Consider the following 19,031-nt stretch of genomic DNA (forward strand, 5'->3'; position numbering starts at 1 on the left):
AATTACAAAATTAAAACTTGGCTATCTTGATGTTCCAAAAATTTCCAAAGGTCTTTGGTCAGTAAAGCAACAACCAATTGTCAGCTCAAAGGCATAAAACTGGAAGACTAGAACATATTGATATATTCATTTCTAGTTCTGACAAATAACTTCCTCAGCATTTCTTTTCACAAATCAATTTCCAAATATTTTTCTATGTTTTAGAAATTATATGCTGGATATCTTCATCTTTTAGAGAAGTTCTCCCTATGTGAGACATATTTATTTGTTAATATATTTCCTCTGAAATACTATAACTCTTTTGTTTCCTCATTCTGACAGCTTCATTTTAGTCATTTTGTTATGAAATAAAATCTGGAAGAAAAAAGACATCGTCTTGCCACACCACACAGGTGAAGACAGTCCTGATCAGTCCCAATCCTAATGTCTGGAATTGGGGAGCCCATGGGCTCAAGGCGGGTGTTCCTTGCTACACATTTATGGATATAAACCAGAGTCTTTCTGTAGAGGTCTGGAACTGCAGGAAGATTAGAATCTTCTGCTCCCAGGCTCCTGAGGCCCAGAGAGGGGAAATGACTTGCACAAGGTCTCCCAGCAATTAGGGTTAGAGAACTAACCTGTCCCTTGTTGGGAATGAACCCTCCGGGTTTAGAGGCTCCTAGCCCAGGACAAACCAATCTGTGTTGGATAAAGGGAACAGAGAGCAGAGAAGGGCCGAGTCTGAGAATCGGGTTGATTAGGAAGCAGGCTGGTCTGACATTCACTACATAGGGAAGGCTGCATGGCTGGTACCACCTCTTACCTGTTCCTGAGGGCAGGGTAACCTCTCATGGGAAGAGCTGGGTCTCTCTACACTCTGGCTAGCACAACAAACAGGTTGAACCAGTAACATCTCCCAGAAGAGCATGAAAGGTTGCCACGTGGCCTTGAGACTGCGGAGGCATTCTCCGCAGGGCCACATGGTGGTTCTTCGCACAGTTAAGTTGTTCAGTTTTCATCTCTCACCATCTTCCCCTCCTCGTCACCTCCACCTGGGGCTGCGTAGATTCTGTTCAGCGACCCAGCCTCACTCTGGTGGCAGAGGCCAGAAACATACCCACACCATACAGTGTGATGTGTGTGAGAAGGGATGGCCGGGGGACAGAGCATGGTGGAATGTCTGTCCAAAGTGCGTGAGAGCAATCTGCAGCAAGGATGGCAGGAGGCATGACAGTAAGGTCATCCCGCTCACTGCAGTAGGTCTCCTCTTTAACCATACACACACACACACAATTCTCTGTATGTTTCCTTAGCACCCAGAAGTTATTTACTTTCAAAATGATCAGTCTTTTTACTGAAGCTTACTGGCTTTCCAACTAGTCCTAAATTGTGAGGCTTTACTGAAGTACTTGAGCATGTGAAGTGAACTGAGGAAGAAAATGGCTTTGCCGGCAGAGTTTGAGGTGCAATGAGTACAAGCCATTTGCCTATGAAGAGGCTGTTTCCTTCCTCTCTCAGGGGGGACAAGTAGCCAGTCTGTGGTGACATCTGTTGTCTGGATGCACAGCTTTTAGATGCCTAAAAAAGATGCTTTGGGTGCAGGGGTGGAAAGACTTGGTTATGCCTTAGTTTTCTTATCTTAGTCATTCCTGTTAACCTTAGAAAAAAGGTGAAAAACTTATTGAAAGATAAGAAACAGTAAGACACAATTGTACATTATTAGGGAACCTATGCTTGGTAGAATTTTCGCAATGTAAATAAATTACATCTCAAGTTCTGATCCTTTTCAGCAGAAATTCTTTCCTCTCCCAAGTCGTCACCGAAAAGCAAAGTGCCATTGCCTTTTATTTCTTCGATGCTTCTTTTTGGTGCCTGAATGCGCACCAGGGAAGAGCTCCCCTCCAGAGCTTCACTGCATCATAGACTTGTGCTGGGGCCAGCCAGAGTGTTTCTCAAAATCTTTTAAGTCTCTGAATTATAAACAGAGCTAAATGGGACCTTGGAGATCATCTTATCCAGCCCCCTCCTTCTAGAGAAGGAAACTGAAGCTCAGAGTGGTTAAGTGACTTGCCCAAGGTCAACAGGATGCTGTGTTATTATTATTATGATTATTTTTGCATCAGGACTTGTGGGATCTGTAGTAACTATTCTCTCAGCCAATTATAATCACATCACTGGCATTGTTTTACGAGAAATAGCCCCGCTAGGCCCAGTCAGCAATAAGTCTTTGGAGCTGTCTCAGCCTGCAGTTGCTTTATATAAACTATCCCTTTTATGGGAGTTGAAGCACTGTATGAAAAGGGTTTTTGTCTCATGTTGACCTTGTTTAGTCACATTAACGCACACATCAGTTCCAGGCCCCATTCCATTCTCTGAACATCTTCTGACACACTGACAGTGCTGAGCAGAGCAAGGTTGGGTTCGCTCCTCTGGCAGAACCTCGGCTCTCAGGAGGTCCTTGTTCTGGGGAACAGCTGCTTCTCCAGGGCTGGGCTCTACTCCCCGCAGCCCCTCGCACTACCCAGCTGGAACCAGGGACAACGCCTGAGTCCAACCCTCGTGTCTATTTTCCAGAAAACGGGCAATGCTGTGAGAGCCATTGGAAGACTGTCCTCTATGGCAATGATCTCAGGGCTCAGTGGCAGGAAATCCTCAACAGGGTCACCAACCAGCCCGCTCAATGCAGAAAAACTAGAATCTGAAGGTAAGGAGGAGTTTCTCCAGCCAGCTGGTGAGAAAGAAAGGGTTGCGGAACAAAGGGGCATTTTGAGGTTTTGGTTGGGTTTTTTTTTGTTTTGTTTTGTTTTTTAATATGCCCTGCAAGGATAAATTCAGAAGTAATTTTGCGTTGTCCTGACAATTACTAAGTCTAATAATTATTCTTAATCGTTTAACCTTAGGCTTAACCATTTTCAGAGGGAAAGTTGTTATTTGTCTAATAGAACTACATGACCTCAGCTATGCTTTTTCATATATTTTGTGTTAAAATTAACAAAGACTTTATTAAAATCTTCCTTTGTTCTTACGGCAAAAGTGATATTCTATATTAATAGGCAAAAATAACATTAAAATTACATGTAGATGTGTAAGATTTATAAAATATTCTATTTTCTACCATCTTTGTGGTTTTGTTTTAAATAAAAGTTAACTCATGTGGTCTACATTCTTTGGCATTGTTCATGATGCTGAATCGTGTCATTTGAAATCGGCAGACTGGGACTGGCAGGTCTCCTGGAGACTAATAGGGTCAGTTACTTGCTCACCGTCTTAGATGCTGTCCCATCCATCTCCTCAGTGAAAGCCCCAGCCTTTTCCTGCTTCAGGTGCATGCAGGGCCAGGCCCTTATCTCATTTGGCCAGAGACACCCTCTGTCCCTCCCTGCCTGGTGCTTTTTGTATCCACAGGTGAGAATCTGAGTTTAGATCTCTTTGGTGAGCAAAGGTAGGGTTATTGGTGAGGCCAGCAACTGCCTGCTCTGGAGCTTTCTTGCAGCCAGGGATAGACTGCAGCACACAGGCCTGGTCCCTCCTGAGCCACTCCTGCCCCTCCTGAGATGACCCAGACATAGCCTGAAGGGAAGGGAGGAGATACACCTGTCCCTCCAAGTTACAGCTTTTCCCTGAACCAATCCCACATCCTGGTCCACAGTCACACAGCATGAAGGCAGTGTGAGCATGGAGAAAGAGCCACTGGAAGCTGCAGATGCAGCTAGGACCTGACTCCTCCCTTGTAAAAAGCACGTGGAACACCTGCTGCAGAAGGAAGGCAGAGGGATACCAAGACTAGGAAGGCTGATGAGGTCCTGCCGTGCTCAGATACCCTCAGCTGAATCCTAAAGCAGCATGAAATGCAGCCAGAAATCCTTTTTAAAGATGATTTCCTCTTTCAACATGTCAGCATAAGGGGAAGGGGGAGTCTGATCATTTCCTCAGCTTGGGCACAGTTCCTTCTTCTGCCAAAAACCATTTGGCAGCAGGCCAACCTGTCCCCAGGAGAAAGGCGTGCTTATGATTCAGTTCTCAAAGCTGCCTTCTTTGCTAAATCATAGCGACTTTTTTAAAAGTTAGTTTCTTTAAGCTAGAGGCGAGGCAAGAACAAGGAATGAAGAAATGACCTGGTCTTCTTCTCTGTCTTCTAGAAGATGTGTCCCAAGCTTTCCTTGAGGCTGTTGCTGAGGAAAAGCCTCATGTAAAACCCTATTTCTCTAAGACCATTCGCGATTTAGAAGTTGTGGAGGGAAGTGCTGCTAGATTTGACTGCAAGATTGAAGGTAAGTTGTAGCTGTGCTTCTCTTCACCATGAATAGGGTGTGGCTGGATGGCAGGGTCCCTACCATGCACCCTGGGCAAGATGTCAGTTCTGTGCAGCTGGGGACAATGAGGAACCGCCAAGCTTTGGGGGAAACTGCGTCAGCAGGAGCTGCTCATAAAGGGCGATGCCCTGCACTCCCACCTCCTGAAGGTGTGTCCTTCAGTCACTTCCCCAGGGGGCACATTTGAAATTTCACCTACTTACACCAGCCACTAGACCTAAGTTTAGAAATGGCCTTGCATGGACTTACCTGGCTTTGGAACATGCTTAGTGAAATGAGCTTTGCAAACTGCTGAAAAGCATGTGACTTGCCCATACGAGGCCCTCAAAGGCGGGCACAAAGGCATAGGATGTGGAGTCGGCAGGCTCTGCTACTCATCCACAGGCTGTGTGACCTTGGACGGTGGTCCAACTCCCCTGGGTTATGGTCCCTCTGCTGTAAGATGATAGCTAAGTCACAGAGTGGCTCTGGGGATTCTGTGAGGGGACATATGTGAGAAGGGGGAACCTTTTAGATCTTGTAAAGATGTCACGGAGCAAAGGGAAAAGTTGTGGGACTGGCAGGTACAGAGAGAGCGCATGCATTGTGCCTTCAGACTGAGGCCAGTTGGGAGCCAGGCACCCGGGACAAAGCACTCAGCCAGCGCCATCTTCCCCAGGCTGCTTATCTGCCTGCTGGGAATAATGTAGCCATAGACCTGTCAGTGGTCAGAGCTCAAGGGACCTTAAGGGGTCATGGCATAGCACCTGAGAAATGAGCAAAGTTGATGACACAAAGCATTTCCATTTTCATATAGATTGCAACCGTCTAGAAAGAGAAGGGACAAGATAAGACAGGCTCTTTGCTTCAAGTCTGTGACTTTCACCTGCCAACCAGGGTGGCAGGTTATCGCCCATTTTGGTCTGACCAAATAAAGCACAGAAGTTTATTAGGCAACTTTCCCAAGGCCGCATAGCACAGTACAGCAGTCAGAACAAACTGTGCCTCTCACTTTCTTTGATTCTCCAGCAATGTGACTAGATAATGCCTTTTGAGTAAAATAACCCAAAGTTAGGAATGGAAAAGATAGTTTTTCTTCTGCATCTTTATATTATCAAAGTGCCTTATCAATGCTTCGCCTACCATAGTCATTTTCCTTTCCTCATTCAATTAAAAGAAAGTGGATGTGCTGCCTTTGATAATGTGAAAATTCTCGGACTGGGGATTCTGCTGAAGGCTCTGGAGCCACTGCTTGCAATTCTCACCATTACCATTGCATTTGGGTCTTCTGAAGTTTCTTTTCCTTTTTGAATGTTTTAAAATAACATAATGATTATCATTTTGTACTTAATTTTCTCTTTGGGATTGTTTCGTACTTAATTTTCTCTTTGGAATTGTTTCATTGATGTTTATGTAACTTTTGCCTGGAGCTCTGATGAGAAATTAAAGCATATGGATGCTGTTTTGATAAAAACAAAATTGAAACTTTTGCACTAAGAGTGCAGAGCGTGGGAGTGCAGGGTACTTTATGACCAGCTCTTCCTGACCCAATTTTCCTCATGGTCTGGGTGTTCCTAATTACTTCGAAAAAACAATTTCCAAAATTATTTTGAAAAAACAACATTGAAAAGAACATTAGAATTCTTGATTTCTTATGTATAATTTTTATTCTGGCTAGGGCTCATATTAGCCTGTTTGCATTGCTATAAAGGAATACCTGAGGCTGGAAAATTTATAAAGAAAAGAAGCTTATTTGGCTTGGTGCCAGCATCTGCATCCAGTGAGGCCTCAGGATGCTTTCAATCATAGCAGAAGCAGGCATGTCACATGGCAAGAGAGAGAGCGAGAGAGAAGGATGTGCCACGTTTTAACAACCAGATCCGCATGAACTGGCAGAGCAAGAACTCACCCATTACCTCGGGGAGGGCACCAAGACATTCATGAGGGATCCGCCTCCATGACCCAAACACCTCCCACCAGGCCCCACCTCCAACACTGGGGATCACATTTCAACATGAGATTCAGGGGGCACAAATATCCAAACCGTATCCAGGGCTACAGTTTTTTTCCTATAAAAATACGTCTCCAACATTTGAGAGAAAGTCAGGTGGAATATATTTAAAGGTATGTATATATATGACTTTAAAAGCAGGGTACGTGTATATACCATGTACATGCAAACAAAATGCATAATATTGGTAATGCTGTGCATATATATGTACACATACACATTAAACATATATTTTATATGCATGTGTATTTTATTTTTTAATGCTGAACTTTGCAGAGATATGACTAATGCATAAAGGCTCATTGGTGAGGTCCATTTCCAATTGTCCATAGGCAAATTACCTGCTTTGGATCAGACTAAGACAAATATTGCTTTCTTCTTCTTGGCAATATTATCCGCTCTTTTAAATTATGTTTTATATAGCTGTTATTAGCTTTATTGAGTTATAATTTATATACTATAAAATTCACCTATTTTAAATGCACAATTCAATTATTTTTAATGAATTTATACCACAATCCAATTTTAGAACATTTTCATCACTCCAAAAAGTTCCCTTCTTCCCATTTTGTTTTGACTCTTATTTTTCATTTAAGTTATTTAACTTAAACTATTATACAAAATTGAAAATTTAGGCTGGGCATAGTGGCTCACACCTGTACTCCCAACACTTTGGAAAGCCAAGGCAGGCAGATCACTTGAGTCCAGGAGATCAAGACCAGCCTGGGCAACATGGTGAAACCCCATCTCTACAAAAAATATGAAAATTAGCTGGGTGTGGTGGTGTGTACCTGTAGTCTGAGCTATGCAGTAGGCTGAGGTGGGAGGATCACTTGAGCCTGGACATTGGAGGTTGCAGTGACCCGAGATCATGCTGCTGTGCTCCTGCCTAGGCAACAGAGTGAGACTCTGTCTCAAAAAAAAAAAAAAAAAAGATAGAAAATTGTATTTTTGGCTGAGCACGGGTGGCTCACACCTGTAATCCCAGCACTTTGGGAGGCCAAGGCAGGCAGATTACCTGAGGTCAGGAGATACAGACCAGCCTGGTCAACATGCTGAAACCCTGTCTCTACTAAAAATACAAAAATTAGCTGGGTGTGGTGGCGCACACCTGTAATCCCAGCTACTCAGAAGGCTGAGGCACAAGAATCACTTGAACCAAGGAGGCAGAGGTTACAGTGAGCCAAGATCATGCTACTGCACTTCAGCCTGGGCGAAAAATGGAGACTCTGTCTCAAAAAAAAAAAAAAAAGAAAAAAGAAAAAATTGTATTTTCAATCTAAGAAGGTATTTAGATCTAGGTGTAGAGTTGGAGTTGGAGCAGTATTTCAGGTAGTACTCCATTTTTTATTTTTATTTTTTTGCCATGTTCGCCAAGCTGGTCTTGAACTCCTGCCCACCTCGGCCTCCCAAAGTGCTGGGATTACAAGTGTGAGCCACCATGCCTAGCCTCAGGTAGTACTCTATGTCTGTTTAAAGATGGGTGGGTGTGGTGGCTCACACCTGTAATCCCAGCACTTTGGGAGGTCAAGGTCAGAAGATCCCTTGAGCCCAGGAGTTTGAGACCAGCCTGGGCAACATAGGGAGACCCTGTCTTTACAAAAAAAAACTTTTTAAAAATTAGCTGGGCATGGTGGCATGTACGTATAGCTCCAGCCACTTGGGAGGCTGAGGGAGGAGGATCGCTTGAGCCCAGGAAGTTGAGGCTGCAGTGAGCCATGTTCATGCCACTGCACTCCAGCCTAGGTGATAGAATGAGACCCTGTCCCCCTATCCCCCAAAAAGTGAAAGGTGGGATGTTTAACTGAGCATGGTCGCTCATGCCTATAGTCTTGCTACTCAGGAGGCTGAGAAGGGAGGATCGTTTGAGCCCAGGAATTTGAGCAACAGTAAGCTATGATCATGCCACTACACTCCAGCCTAGGCAACAGAGTGAGACTCATCACTTAAAAAAAAAAAAAAAAAACTATTAAGTTTTTTAATAGGTGGGATGTGGTGCTAGTCCAACATGTGTGGGAAATGGAACAACTTTAAAATATTCTATTTGGGGTTTCAGATATTGGTATTTACAAGACATGTCCATATTCTAATGTAGATATCAAAACAGTTGATAAAGGCCAACATCAAAATTTTTTCCTTAACCACCTTAATCAATAGTGGTAGCTTACGAGTTGCTTGCATGAGTTGGTAAGAAATTTTGAATAACAGTTCCTGCAACTTGTGTTCTCTCCCTGTGATGCAGGATACCCAGACCCCGAGGTTGTCTGGTTCAAAGATGACCAGTCAATCAGGGAGTCCCGCCACTTCCAGATAGACTACGATGAGGACGGGAACTGCTCTTTAATTATTAGTGATGTTTGCGGGGATGACGATGCCAAGTACACCTGCAAGGCTGTCAATAGTCTTGGAGAAGCCACCTGCACAGCAGAGCTCATTGTGGAAACGATGGAGGAAGGCGAAGGGGAAGGGGAAGAGGAAGAAGAGTGAAACAAAGCCAGAGAAAAGCAGTTTCTAAGTCATATTAAAAGGACTATTTCTCTAAAAAAAAAAAAAAAACTCAAGATAGTAAAAGCACCTAGTGTGATAGATTATCTAGTTAGGTCATTTGTGGGTTGATTCTTCAGAAACAGCAGTTGATACCTAGCAGCGTTATTGATGGGCATTAATCTACATTAGCTGGCACCTTAAGATACTAGTGCAGCTAGATTTCATTTAGGGAAATCACCAGTAACTTGGCTGACCAATTGATTTTAGAGAGAAAGTAACCAAACCAAATATTTATCTGGGCAAAGTCATAAATTCTCCACTTGAATGCGCTCATTAAAAATAAGGCCAAAACAAGGGTTCTGGGCCACAGCTCAGCCCAGAGGGTCCCTGGAGATGGGAGGCCTCTCTCTCCCCACCCCCTGACTAGAGAACTGGGTTTTCTCCCAGTACTCCAGCAATTCATTTCTGAAAGCCGTTGAGCCACTTTATTCCAAAGTACACTGCAGATGTTCAAACTCTCCACTTCTCTTTCCCCTTCCACCTGCCAGTTTTTCTGAATCTCAACTTGTCATGAGTTTAAGCATTAAGGACATTATGCTTCTTAGATTCTGAAGACAGGTCCCTGCTCATGGATGACTCTGGCTTCCTTAGGAAAATATTTTTCTTCCAAAATCAGTAGGAAATCTAAACTTATCCCCTCTTTGCAGATGTTTAGCAGCTTCAGACATTTGGTTAAGAACCCATGGGAAAAAAAAAAATCCTTGCTAATGTGGTTTCCTTTGCAAACAAGGATTCTTATTTGTGCTGTTATAGAATATCAGCTCTGAATGTGTGGTAAAGATTTTTGTGTCTGAATATAGGAGAAATCAGTTTGCTAAAAAGTTAGTCTTAATTATCTATTGGCCATGATGAAACAGATTTCAACTGATAAAGAGCTGGAGAACTCCATGTACTTTGGAATCTCCTCCAAGATAGCCAGAGTTTAATACATCTTCATTCTCAACACTCTCCAAAGAACTTGACCTACCTTATGGGTTCCATATTTTTCTTCTTAAATGTGCATCAATCATGCCTTGCCCCCAGCCTTTAAATATATTCTTAGACCTGGTAAATGCACTCAGACTTGCGTCTTTAGGAATTTTTAACTTTCTTTCACTACATTGGCACTTAAATTTTTTCTTCATAAAACTTTTTGAAGGTCATAAACAAAGACCATAATTGATAGACCTAATACATTTCCTCTGTGTGTGTGTGTAACATTCCAAATACTTTTTTTTTTTTCTTTTCCACTGTTTGTAAGGTGCAACAATTTAATATTTTAAGGGACTTTTTAAGAGTTCCTTAAGAACCAATTTAAAATTACTTCAGTGCAATCCTACACAGTATCAACATTCGAATTTTGATATTAGTCTTACGTTATCTTCCATGCTATTTTTATCTGCTTTTTGCTGCTAGTTTCAAACTGCCAGTATTTTTCCTTTTGCTTTTAAAATAGTTACAATATTTTTCATAATAGCCACAGTATTGCCACAGTTTATTATAATAAAGGGTTTTCATTTGATTTAGAGCATTCAAAGCTTTTTTCTATCACTTTTGTGTTCAGAATATAACCTTTGTGTGTGTGTGTATGTTGTGTGTGTGCATGTGTGGTGTATATGTGTGTTACAGTTTAATGCCTTGGGATTGTGTTAATGTTCTCTTGGTTTATTATGCCATCAGAATGGTAAATGAGAACACTACAACTGTAGTCAGCTCACAGTTTTTAAATAAAGGATACCACAGTGCATGCTGTTTGTTCAATCTTTGCAGACTTCTCTTTCTTTCTATGCTACCACTTGTAAAGGACACAGATACATCTTGGAAATGAAAAACAAACAAACACTGTGGTGCATAGATGTGAAGAACTGGCTTAGGTGATTGTGTTTTACTATAGAACAGAATGATTTAGGAAGTTCTTGTTTATATAGGTAGCCTAATTTACACATTTAGTTCAAAATTTCTCTTGAGCATCAGTACTATATCATTCTAGAAGGATATCTTATAGCGCAGGTGTCCCCAACCCCCGGTACATGGCCTGTTAGGAACCAGGTCACACATAGGAGGTTAGCAGTGGGCAAGTGAGCAAAGCTTCATCTATATTTATAGCCGATCCCCATTGCTCGCATTACCACCTGAGCTCTGCCTCCTGTCAGATCAGCAGCAGCATTAGGTTCTCTCAGGAACAAACTCTATTGTGAATTGCTCAGGTGAGGGATCTAGGTTTCACGCTCCTTATGAGAATCTAACACCTGATGATCTGTCACTGTCTCCCATCACCCCTAGATGGGACAGTCTAGTTGCAGGAAAACAAGCTCAGGGCTTCCACTGATTCTACATTATGATGAGTTGTATACTTATTTTATTATTATTACAATGTAATAAAATTATTTTATATTATAATAAAATGTATTATTACAATGTAATAATAATAGAAATAAAACGCACAATACATATAATGTGCTTGAATAATCCCAAAACCACCCCCTCTCCCGGTCCATGGAGAAACTGTCTTCCATGAAAGTGGTCCCTGGTGCCAAAAAGGTTAGGGACCACTGTTACAGAATATCAGGTTCTCAAAATGCTAAAATCTATATGACATTTTTAACACGTGACATTATCATCATCATCGTCATCATCATCATCACCGATACTATTTACCAGGGCATGGTTTGAATTGGTGACTTTGGTGCAATTCATTATTGGCAGCCAAATGCTTTATCCATAGCTTTATATTGAAGAATTTATCAGGAAACTACCAGTCCTGCTTTACAAGAAGTCTGTTATCAGATATCAGATGGTGAGGCCCCCATGTCTTCAAATGTTCAAACAATATTGTGAATAGTCTAGAAAGAGTTTAAGACATGCCGTTAAATGTAGGGCTAGATAATTCTCTGATTCTTTGATGTAGTCTGGAAAGAAATAATCCATTGTCTAGTTAATAAATATGTAGTGTTTTCATTTTTAAGATAATCACAATCCACAAATGTCCCTAGTAATTTATTATTTTTAAGGAAAATGACTTTTTATTCCTTGCTAGTGAAAAATGTACAATTTATACGCTGCACTGAGAAAAATAACAGATATATTTTCTTCCATTCATTTTCATCCCAAACATATAAAAAATAATCCATTGATTGTTCCTTGCATTGCATATCTTATTAAAAGATATTTCCTACATGCAACTAATAAGACATGCTGACTGTTGTCAGCTCTAAATTTATGTAAAGATTTTTTATTTTTGTTAAAATGTTTGAAATTTGCTTTTTGCTCCACACCTTACCTGTTTTTGATAAATCTGTGCTAATGAGTACCTAGGAGGTAATAAATAATTGAGTTGTGAGAAACCCAATTCTCCATTTTTCAAGAAAACACAAGTAGCACTACTCTCTTTATCCCTTGGGACTCCTTCTCTGTATTTTGAAAGGGGGGGCTAATGTCAGTGGCAGTTGTTGCTAAGGATCTCTGCACAGAGTTAGGGCTTCACTCTCGGCTTCCTGGTTAGATGGGGCCATGTGACTAGTCCTAGTCAGTGAGCTGTGACCAGAAGTGATGTATGTACCCTCGGGACCAGAGCATTTATGTGCTGGTACAAGCCTCTCCATAATGACTGGCAACACATGAGATGGTGGCTGCTGCAGCCATCTGGGTCTCTAGCCAACCCAAAATGGGGACGTAACAAAAGCAGGAAATAAACATTTGTTCTTATAAATCACCAAGATTTTAGGGTTCTCTGGGGCTGCAACATAACCTAGACTATCCTGATACAGGCTTATCACCATGTTCTGGATGTATGGGGACCAGGATGGTAGCCACTACTCACAAGTGGCTATTTAAATTTAAGTTACTTAAAATAAATTCAGTTCCTCAGTTGTATGAGTTACATTTCAATGCTCTATAGTCACATGTACATCACTTTTCAAATTATGTGAAATTAAAACTGAAAAGCTTGTGTGAAAGTCTAGAGAGTAGGTCTATAGTTTCATCAATTGTATTGGATAATATAGTCTCGATACTCAAGTGTTGTTCTTCTTTATTTATATTCAAATATAGTTTTTCACTTTTTAAGACATTTTAAAGGCTGGGTGCAGTGGTGCACACCTGTAGTCCCAGCACTTTGGGAGGCCAAGGCAGGAGAATCGCTTGAGGCCAGAAGTTCAAGACCAGCCTGCACAACATAGCAAGACCCCATCTCTATTTCTTTAAAAAAAAAAAATTAAAAAATAAAAAGACATTTTGAAAGTACCAGTTCTGGCCAGGCGCAGTGGCTCACGCCTGTAATCCCAGCACTTTGGGAGGCCGAGGCAGGCAGATCACGAGGTCAGGAGATCCAGACCATCCTGGCTAACATGGTGAAACCCCATCTCTACTAAAAATACAAAAAATTAGCTGGGCGTGGTAGCGGGTGCATGTAGTCCCAGCTACTCAGGAGGCTGAGGCAGGAGAATGGCATGAACCCGGGAGGCAGAGCCTGCAGTGAGCGGAGATTGTGCCACTGCACTCCAGCCTGGGCGACAGAGTGAGACTCCGTCTCAAAAAAAAAAAAAAAAAAAAAAGTACCAGTTCTATGCTTCTGACCTAAAATCTAAATAGTCCTGCAATTCACAAGCAACTCTCAGATTATTTCTGATATGAGACAACCAACAAGGCTAACATTCTCCAACGTCTTTGGAATTTGCTACTTGAGGTAGGGGATCACCAGTGGGGACTATGAGATGGATGCAGAAAGGGAGAGAGACAGGGCTGCTGAGGCAGAATTTCCTCAACAATGGGTCAAAAGGGAGAGGAGCCATCCTGAGGCTACAATCCTTCCAAACTCAGCTGCCTTTTATCAGAACTCCCTTCCCACTGGAATTCAAAACACTCAGGAGATCTACAGTGCTTGGGGACAACACTGAATTTCTAACCGCTGCTGGTTGGAGATTTTAGCCCATAGGCCTTACCCGTGTTCCAAATGCTTATACCCTGCAGGAAGCGCTTCGTGTCAGAGACTTCAGCCCCCCCGAGTCTCTGTTTGAGGCCTGTGGTAAATTTTCACAAGATATTTTGTGACTCTCTTAGACTAGATTTCTTTCGGCTGCAGATAACTAAGGGAGAAGGAGGTTACAAATTAACCTAAGTCAATTTGGTCATTCATATTTATTATTAATAACATCTTTAAGACAGGTATCAGTAGCCTCCAATAGTTAAGATATAGATTGAGCTATGGGGCTTCTCCACAACCACGCTTCAGGTGGTATGTTTCAGAGATAGTCTTAGGCCAAACTTATCAAACACCTATTAGCCAGCAGTCATACAACCGATTCTGCAAGCTCCATGAAGTCCCAGATATGTCTCTCTGGAAAGCACCTTGCATGTCGTCACTGAAGGCAAATCCTGCAGTGTACTTGGGTAGGAGGCAGCTAACCTGGTTAATCAGTGGAGTCAGTTCCTGTTGGTGCTATCCTAGGAACCAACTTGTCCAACTTACCCACCATTTTCATTCCCTCTGTAAAATAAGTTACTACCTCTTACCTCTACCTCTTACTACAGCTGTGTCGCTTGTGCCTCAGTTTCCACAGCTATAAAATTAGAGTTATAGTAGTTCCTCACTCATGGGTTGATAGATTAAATGAGCTCTATGTGCCTGACCTTATGGTATGCCCTCATTCTGGCACTCAGAGATGCTAAGATGTATCAGAAACAATCTCTACTCTGAAAGAACTGATTACATTTCTGCAGAAAAAAAAAAAACCCAAATATGTGAAAAAGTTATATTCAGTCAGCCCTCTGTATCCATGGATTCCAAATCCATGGATTCAATCAACTGGAGATGAAAAATATTTGGTGGGAGGCTAGGTGTGGTGGCTCATGCCTGTAATGCTAGCACTTTGGGAGGCCGAGGCAGGCAGATCACCCGAGGTTAGGAGTTCAAGACCAGTCTGGCCAATATGGTGAAACCTCGTCTCTACTAAAATACAAAAATTAGCTGAGCATAATGGCAGGCGCCTGTAATCCCAGCTACTAAGGAGGCTGAGACAGGAGAATTGCTTGAAACCGGGAGACGGTGGTTGCAGTGAGCCGAGATCACACCACTGCACTCCAGCCTGGGTGGCTGAGTGGCTGAGTGAGATGCTGTCTCATTTCATATTATATATATAAAATATATATAATGTATTTTATATTATATATAGAAAATATATATTATATGTTTTATATTATATATAGAAAATATACAATATATATTTCATATTACATATAGAAAATATACTATATATTTCATATTATATATAGAAAATATATTTTATATATAACATGAAATATATAATATATATTTTCTATATATAATATAAAATATATATTAATATATTTTATATTATATATATTTTTTATATTATAATATATTTTATATTATATATATATTATATGTATATATATATTTGGGGGTGGGGAGTTCCACAAACTTCCAAAAAGCAAAACTTGAATTTGCTGCTCACCTAGTACTACATTGAATCTATGTGAAAGAAGTGATGTGTAGGCATTGTATTAGGTATTATAAGTAATCTAGAGATGATTTAAAGCATACAGGAAAATGTGCATAGGTTACATGCAAATACTACATATGCCATTTTATATAAGGGACTTGAGCAACTGCAGATTTTGTTATCTGTGGGGGTGTCCTGGAACCAATACCCCACCAACAACTGTACTAAAGATGGAAGGTATTATTTTAAGTTCTACCCACCTCCCCAAAAAAGGATCTTTGAAACTGGAAGTGCCATGTAATTGTACAAAAAAACAATTGCTGTGAGTTTAGGAAATTTTACAAATCTAAATCTTGTTCTAAGGAAAGTTTTAACTTCCAGTCCCTAAATATTCCCTTCTTCACAGTCAAAGGAGAAAGGCTCATCTGATCTTATGAGTATTATTTTTCTATCAAGAGGAAATTTCCTAGAGTTAGCTTGACTTAAACTAATTACACTTAACTTTTATCCTGACACATCCCCGAAGTTCTAATTGATATTTGCAAAAGCTGACTTACATTGACTTGCTTCTGGCTGCATATTAACCACAGAACAAATAGGGCTCCAAAGGCTCAGTAGATGTCTTTTTCAAATTGTCTAGAAAGCTAAAAACTGAGACTCCTGTTTTCAGAAGAATCACGAGATCAAGGAAATATCAGCTTAGGAAACAGGAACCTACCACAGTAGAGAGAAAGTCAAACATGAAATACTCGAGAGAAGCAGTGATTCTCTATCCTTCAGAACTTTCATTAACCTGATAGTAAAGGGATAACAATGTTTTTAAAAAAGATGTCCCCGGTGTGTGATGTTCCCCTTCCTGTGTCCACATGTTCTCATTGTTCAATTCCCACCTATGAAGGTAACAAACCTGCACCTTGTGCACATGTACCCTAAAACTTAAAGTATAGTAATAATAAAATAAAGAAATGTGAGGGGTGGAGCCAAGATGGCCGAATAGGAACAGCTCCGGTCTACAGCTCCCAGCCTGAGCGACACAGAAGACAGGCGATTTCTGAATTTCTGTTTGAGGCACCGGTTTCATCTCACTAGGGAGTGCCAAACAGTGGGTGCAGGACAGTCGGTGAAGCGCACTGTGCGTGAGCCGAAGCAGGGCAAGGCACTGCCTCACTCGGGAAGCGCAAGGGGTCAGGGAGTTCCCTTTCCTAGTCAAAGAAAGGGGTAACAGACGGCACCTGGAATATCGGGTCAGTCCCACCCTAATACTGCGCTTTTCCAACGGGCCTGGAAAACGGCACACTAGGAGATTGTGTCCCACACCTGGCTCGGAGGGTCCTATGCCCACGGAGTCTTGCTGATTGCTAGCACAGCAGTCTGAGATCAAGCTGCAAGGAGGCAGCGAGGCTGGGGGAGGGGTGCCCGCCATTGCCCAGGCTTGCTTAGGTAAACAAAGCAGCCAGGAAGCTCGATCTGGGTGGAGCCCACCACAGCTCAAGGAGGCCTGCCTGCCTCTGTAGGCTCCACCTCTGGGGGCAGGGCACAGGCAAACAAAAAGTCAGCAGGAACCTCCACAGACTTAAATGTCCCTGTCTGACTGACAGCTTTGAAGAGAGTAGTGGTTCTCCCAGCACGCAGCTGGAGATCTGAGAACGGACAGACTGCCTCCTAAAGTGGGTCCCTCACCCCTGAGCGGCCTAACTGGGAGGCACCACCCAAGTAGGGACAGACTGACACCTCACTCGGCCAGGTACTCCTCTGAGACAAAACTTCCAGAGGAACTATCAGACAGCTGAATTTGTGGTCTCACGAAAATCCACTGTTCTGCAGCCACCGCTGCTGACACCCAGCCAAACAGGGTCTGGAGTGGACCTCTAGTAAACTCCAACAGACCTGCAGCTGACGGTCCTGTCTGGTAGAAGGAAAACTAACAAACAGAAAGGACATCCACACCAAAAACCCATCTGTACATCACCATCATCAAAGACCAAAAGTAGATAAAACCACAAAGATGGGGAAAAAACAGAGCAGAAAAACTGGAAACTCTAAAAAGAAGAGCACCTCTCCTCCTCCAAAGGAATGCAGTTCCTCACCAGCAACGGAACAAAGTTGGATAGAGGCTGACTTTGACGAGTTGAGAGAAGAAGGCTTCAGACGATCAAACGACTCCGAGCTATGGGAGGAAATTCAAAACAATAGCAAAGAAGTTAAAAACTTTGAAAAAAAATTAGAAGAATGGATAACTAGAAGAACCAATGGAGAGAAGGGCTTAAAGGAGCTGATGGAGCTGAAAGCCAAGTTTCGAGAACTACGCGAAGATTGCAGAAGCCTCAGTAGCAGATGCGATCAACTGGAAGAAAGGGTATCGCTGATGGAAGATGAAATGAATGAAATGAAGCGAGAAGGGAAGTTTAGAGAAAAAAGAATAAAAAGAAATGAACAAAGCCTCCAAGAAATTTGGGACTATGTGAGAAGACCAAACCTACGTCTGATTGGTGTACCTGAAAATGACGGGGAGAATGGAACCAAGTTGGAAAACACTCTGCAAGATATTATCCAGGAGAACTTCCCCAATCTAGCAAGGCAGGCCAACATTCAGATTCAGGAAATACAGAGAACGCCACAAAGATACTCCTCGACAAGAGCAACTCCAAGACACATAATTGTCAGATTCACCAAAGTTGAAATGAAGGAAAAAATGTTAAGGGCAGCCAGAGAGAAAGGTCAGGTTACCCACAAAGGGAAGCCCATCAGACTAACAGCGGATCTCTCGGCAGAAACTCTACAAGCCAGAAGAGAGTGGGGGCCGATATTCAACATTCTGAAAGAAAAGAATTTTCAACCCAGAATTTCATATCCAGCCAAACTAAGCTTCATAAGTGAAGGAGAAATAAAATACTTTACAGACAAGCAAATGCTGAGTGATTTTGTCACCACCAGGCCTGCCCTAAAAGAGCTCCTGAAGGAAGCACTAAACGTGGAAAGGAACAACCGGTACCAGCCCCTGAAAAACATGCCAAATTGTAAAGACCATCGAGGCTAGGAAGAAACTGCATCAACTAACGAGCAAAATAACCAACTAACATCATAATGACAGGATCAGATTCACATATAACAATATTAATGTTAAATGTAAATGGGCTAAATGCTCCAATTAAAAGACACAGACTGGCAAACTGGATAAGGAGTCAGGACCCATCAGTGTGCTGTATTCAGGAAACTCATCTCACGTGCAGAGACACACATAGACTCAAAATAAAGGGATGGAGGAAGATCTATCAAGCAAATGGAAAACAAAAAAAGGCAGGAGTTGCAATCCTAGTCTCTGATAAAATACACTTTAAACCAACAAAGATCAAAAGAGACAAAGAAGGCCATTACATAACGGTAAAGGGATCAATTCAACAAGAAGAGCTAACTATCCTAAATATATATGCACCCAACACAGGAGCACCCAGATTCATAAAGCAAGTCCTGAGTGACCTACAAAGGGACTTAAACTCCCACACAATAATAATGGGAGATTTTAACACCCCGCTGTCAACATTAGACAGATCAATGAGACAGAAAGTTAACAAGGATATCCAGGAATTGAACTCAGCTCCGCACAGAGTGGACCTAATAGACATCTACAGAACTCTCCACCCCAAATCAACAGAATATACATTTTTTTCAGCACCACACCACACCTATTCCAAAATTGACCACATAGTTGGAAGTAAAGCTCTCCTCAGCAAATGTAAAACAACAGAAATTATAACAAACTGT

At 41.9% G+C, this 19,031-nt stretch overlaps 1 protein-coding gene across 3 annotated transcripts in view; it reads left to right on the forward strand.

The window, feature by feature from the left end:
• MYLK (myosin light chain kinase) overlaps positions 1 to 10,555 on the forward strand; it is a 226,436-nt gene extending 215,881 nt beyond the window's left edge. For 2 of the 3 annotated variants that reach the window (XM_032149992.2, XM_058437415.1), the window contains 3 exons: positions 2,554 to 2,683; positions 4,119 to 4,250; positions 8,525 to 10,555. In XM_032149992.2, the coding sequence (XP_032005883.1) occupies positions 2,554 to 2,683; positions 4,119 to 4,250; positions 8,525 to 8,769 (507 nt within the window). In that variant the 3' untranslated portion in view covers positions 8,770 to 10,555. The remainder of the gene's footprint in view (positions 1 to 2,553; positions 2,684 to 4,118; positions 4,251 to 8,524) is intronic. The other variant, XM_032150000.2, reaches the window with a different exon arrangement.
• The last annotated feature ends 8,476 nt before the right edge of the window (positions 10,556 to 19,031 follow it).

Source organism: Hylobates moloch, unplaced genomic scaffold (assembly GCF_009828535.3).
Source record: "Hylobates moloch isolate HMO894 unplaced genomic scaffold, HMol_V3 SCAFFOLD_4, whole genome shotgun sequence".
NCBI classification, from domain to species: domain Eukaryota; kingdom Metazoa; phylum Chordata; class Mammalia; order Primates; family Hylobatidae; genus Hylobates; species Hylobates moloch.